We start from the raw sequence: 4,760 nt of genomic DNA on the forward strand, positions 1-4,760 counted from the left end.
TGCTGTCGGACAAACAAAAGCTCATTGCCCATTGCAAGGAAAGTTCCCAATCTTTCCCAATACAAAAAAAAAAACTCAAACGAATACGATTACTCTCTTCAATCGCCATGGATCACAAGAGTTTAACAAACATTGAGATTATTTTCATTGGATATGCCAGCACGCAACTGAGGATCTGTAAATGCTGATTTTTTTTCTACTCCTAATCACATTTGAGTCCGTAGGCTGTCAGTATCGAATATTTTTAGAATCGATTCTTGTATCGATTATTCCATCGATTATTTAGATAAAATATTTAGCATTAGTTTATTGCAAACTCTTCTTTTTTCTGATTACTGTGTATTAACCGATATTGTTGTTTATTTGATTAAACAACCAAACAACAATTAAGCAATATCACATGAGGGGAGTGCTGTACTCACCAACGTTTTTGAGAAAGAGCTACTTCTTGGGTAATATGATTCATGCAAAGGGCTGCTACTTTGATATGCACTTCTGCTGCTGTTTCAGGTTCAACTACAGTACATGTCAATTTCACATTATTCATACTATGGCTGCAAATAACGATTATTGTCTTGATAGATTAAACTATTATTTTCTCCCCATAAATGTATTCATGATTCAGTTACTGGTTTTGTCCACAACATGTCAGAAAATGGGAAACAATTTTGATCATTGTTTTCCAAAATAAAAGCAGATGTTTGCAAGTGTCTTTGATTAAACACAAAGTATAATCAGTCTGCTTTCATGGAGGACTGCAGAAATCAGAGTATTTACTGTAGAGAGCCTGAAATCAGAGGATTTTGACATTTTTCAGTTAAACAATAGCTCTAAACTATTAATTGATTATCAAAATAGGTATCAATTATTTTGATGATCGATTAGTTGTCGATTAATCGATTAATTGCTATACCTCTTGTTGGGTATTAATTTCTGCATACTAATACAATGAATCTCAACTGTGGCACAGTGTGCCGTCAAAGCTCATCAGTTGTGCTGCACGACATTACCCGATTTCCCTTAATTGGTCCGGAAATTATTTAATAGAAATAATGTATTCTTGTAAGTTTGTTCATCTACACAAGGAATGTATAGCAACAGCAGGCAGAACAATTACAGTAAATGTGCTTCCACAAGATTGCAAAAGCTACAGCTAACCCAACTCCATTGGATGCCAAACAGCCTGTCCATGTGACGCTGGTGAAGACATTATACAACAGTGCCCCTTGTGTCCAGGCGACACATAACATCACACCTGTGTATCCCTGTTGCCGTTCATATGACAAAATAATATCCTTGTGTTCAACTAAATTCACCCTGATTTCACACTAGGGACATTTATGAATAAATTGAGATGTGATAATCATTGTTTCTGTAAACGAACATATACAGAAACAATGATTATCACATCTCAATTTATTCATAAATGTCCCTAGTGTGCCATTTTTGGTTGTGAGCTGTGAAAATCTTCAGTGTAAAATATGGGCTCAATAAATCTTGGAAAACACTGGTTTGACTTTATCATACCAACATGTGTTGCTAATATTGTACACCTCCTATGTAACTAAGATAACCAAAATAATGTCATCTGGATCAAGGCAGAATTTAGGAAGTAACTCATGCTGTACCTAGTGTGGTCAGTATATATTTGTAACTGAATACAGGTTTGCACCAAACAATTTCAACCTCCTCCTGAAAGCTCTAAAACAGCAGTGTTAACATTTTTTTTAATTGAAATGACATTTTCAATCCTGTAGCGCCATTTGTTATCAAGTTGTCATGCATTAAAAAAACACCACATTTTACATTTTAAGTTTATTTATCTTCAAGCAAGTATTTTCTTCAAGTACATGTTTTGTGACAAATTGTCCATCTATCACCAATGCATCGACACAAATGTATCTGTACAACTGCTGACACAAATGTATTTACTGCCCTACTTCACATTTTTTTTCAGTGATCTGCATTTGCAGGGTGATTAGCTCTAATTGAGATGTGGTATTTGCCATAAGCAACACATGTAATAGTGATTTTAAAATAATAAAATGAATAAAATGTTTGCAAACTGTGTCATTTACCTGCAAATCTAAATGGTATACACTACATTCATAATTTACCAGCTCTTGCCAGTAAACATAAAAGTGCAATAAATGTTACGAACATATGCCCTGCTGAACACCTCACAAGTGTTTTTTTCCTCATACAATATTTGTTCGCCAATACGTTGGAAGTCTGTTAAAATGTATTCAATTCAGTGCAAAATAATTCATGTGCAGTTTTCCAATGTTTGTTTTAAAGATTCATTTTACTCATAATCAAACTTTGATCTTATAACTTTACATCCATTCCATAACTATTATATGTACAAAATGATGGCTTACAGTACATAGTAAATAAAAAGTTTCATAATCTTTGGTTGTCATTGCCTCATAAACAAAATGTCTATATCTGGAATCCTCCCAACCCCCTTCAAGACCATCCTGTCTTCGTACACTGAGACAGTTCCAAAGGCGTTGCTGTCTGGTGGCGTTTCGATGACCCCCTCCAGCGTAAGGTGGTGAACGCCTGTGCTTTTATCCAGGCAATATCCACCATCATGATCATGTCCGGCTATGAAACACGCCACACTACTGTGGGACTGTATTGTGGACAGGAGCTCATCGAAGTTCCACGCCAGGCACATGGGGGTTGTGGAGAACGGATGGACTGGGAGATGACCTGAAAAGTAAAACAGGACCATAAACAAATGTAAAGGCATCCAAATTTTATAGCTGGGAAAGGGAATTGCTAAGATTTATTCCAATTCCAATTCGATACTACTTATCGATTCGTTTCTTTATCGATTCTCATGTAGAAAAAAGGAGAACAAATAGAAATAGTTACTGTAATTTCTTCATTATAACACGCACTCGATTATGGCACAGACTCCATATTGTCACAATTTTGCCTGAAAAAACAGTACTCGAATGTAACAAGCACCGACATTTTTACCAAAACTTCCTCTCTCAGACGTCTCAAAAATCAGTTATAATCAATGAAATTCCACTATTTTCACAACAAATACACAATTTTCTCTCTCAAACGGATGCAGAACTTTGGACCACATTCTTTGAAGGGGAGCTATAATCTTATGGATTACAATACAAATGGTTCTATTTGTCATTAGATTTACTATGCTCATTATTACTGCTTTAAGTGCTAGAGGACTCTGACAAAAAACAATTGTGCAAAAAGATGCAATGTCTTTATGTCCCCAAAGTGTTCTGTAAATTGACTGTCTGTTGTACTAGAGCGGCTCCAACTACCGGAGACAAATTCCTTGTGTGTTTTGGACATACTTGGCAAATAAAGATGATTCTGATTCTGATTTGAAAAACACTATAATAGTTTACAGATTATATACAGATGTTTAAGAATTATCTTTTCACTTGTTTCTTCAATGGCTCTGCCCCTAAAAACCATCGAATGACAAGTCAGCTTCTGACTGAAAAAGGTCTTTCTATATACTGTTTTTCTGCATCTTCCTCTGGATGAAAGTTCAGTAAATGAATAAAATCAAATAAGGCCCAATGGATAACTATGGGGAGAGATTTGTCTCAAAATTATTTACACAAATATAGCTGCGATTTCCACGTGTTTTTCAGATCCACAAACACATCCGTGATTTACACGTGTTTTTCAAATGCACAAATATAGCCGTGATTTACGCGCGTTTTTCAGATCCACGTATATAGCCATGATTTACACGTGCTTTTTAATGTTGTGTGTGCATTGATCACGACTTACCATTTGTAAATATTCAATTCTGCTTGTGAACTGTTGAAGGTGCGCTTGTGGCTCAGCAGGCACGCGCATTTATTTTTGAGAGAAACGTAACGCAGTTTTCAAGATGTTCAAACACACAAGTTGAGAATATTCACACATGTGGGAAGGCCTTTCCCTCCGTCCGCTCGGCGGCAGTGTTGCTGTCTCCGTTGATGACTTGACATTTTTCGGCAAGTCAAAAGCAGATATATTTGTGTAAATATTTTGAGATAAATCTCTCCCCATAGATAACATCATGGTAACTTCGGGTCGCAGTTTCTAGGCGGACTTTAGCGTAACACCCGAAAAATTTGCTTGAGGTGATTCCCATAATGCATTGCTATAACTAAAATTACTATATTACGTTTTGACTGCAATAAAATGCTTCTTTGTGTTGTTTTGTACAGACAGGGCTAAGTGGTTTAAGTACTGCCGTTTTTAGACATTAACAGTTACTTTGTTTTGTGTTGTAAAGTTAAGTTACTGCTACTTTTGGTGGCAATCTGGCACCTTCACTCAGAACGGTTAGAGTGATGTAGCCTATTAATACCACGTTGTAACACTGGTGAACATGTTTCTCATCAAGGAAAGCTTTCTTCAAGAAAATGAATATTAACCCTTGGCTGTTTGAAAATTATGTCCTGATTTTATAACGCTGATAGACAGCTACATTGATTACTTTTCTGTCACTTCGATTTACTCTGAAGTAGTCAAAAATACTACTTACTGACAATGGTGACTTTCTCTCGTTTCTTGTCGGCCGAGAACAGAACAGAATCGAGCCAGTCCAGCTGGGCCTTACTGAAACCACCATTGAACTTTGTGAACCTCTGCTTGAGGTCGCCAAATAACCCTGGGACAAGTATAAAAAAAGAAAGAAAAACACAAAGGCCTTTGTATAACAAAATGAATGTATGTAATATAAAATAAACAAATGTTCATTAATGGATGCAAAC

At 36.1% G+C, this 4,760-nt stretch overlaps 1 protein-coding gene across 2 annotated transcripts in view; it reads right to left on the minus strand.

Annotated features, from left to right (window-relative positions):
- Nucleotides 1–1,819: 1,819 nt before the first annotated feature.
- Nucleotides 1,820–4,760, minus strand: part of adprm (ADP-ribose/CDP-alcohol diphosphatase, manganese-dependent) — a 7,976-nt gene continuing 5,035 nt past the window's right edge. Inside the window, exons 2-3 of one of the 2 annotated variants that reach the window (XM_061706228.1) lie at nt 4,532–4,657; nt 1,820–2,718 (exon numbers count right to left, since the gene is read on the minus strand). In XM_061706228.1, coding sequence (XP_061562212.1) covers nt 2,420–2,718; nt 4,532–4,657 — 425 coding nt within the window. In that variant the 3' untranslated portion in view covers nt 1,820–2,419. The remainder of the gene's footprint in view (nt 2,719–4,531; nt 4,658–4,760) is intronic. The other variant, XM_061706229.1, reaches the window with a different exon arrangement.

The sequence above is a fragment of the Phycodurus eques genome, chromosome 19 (genome assembly GCF_024500275.1).
Source record: "Phycodurus eques isolate BA_2022a chromosome 19, UOR_Pequ_1.1, whole genome shotgun sequence".
Taxonomy (NCBI): Eukaryota; Metazoa; Chordata; class Actinopteri; order Syngnathiformes; family Syngnathidae; genus Phycodurus; species Phycodurus eques.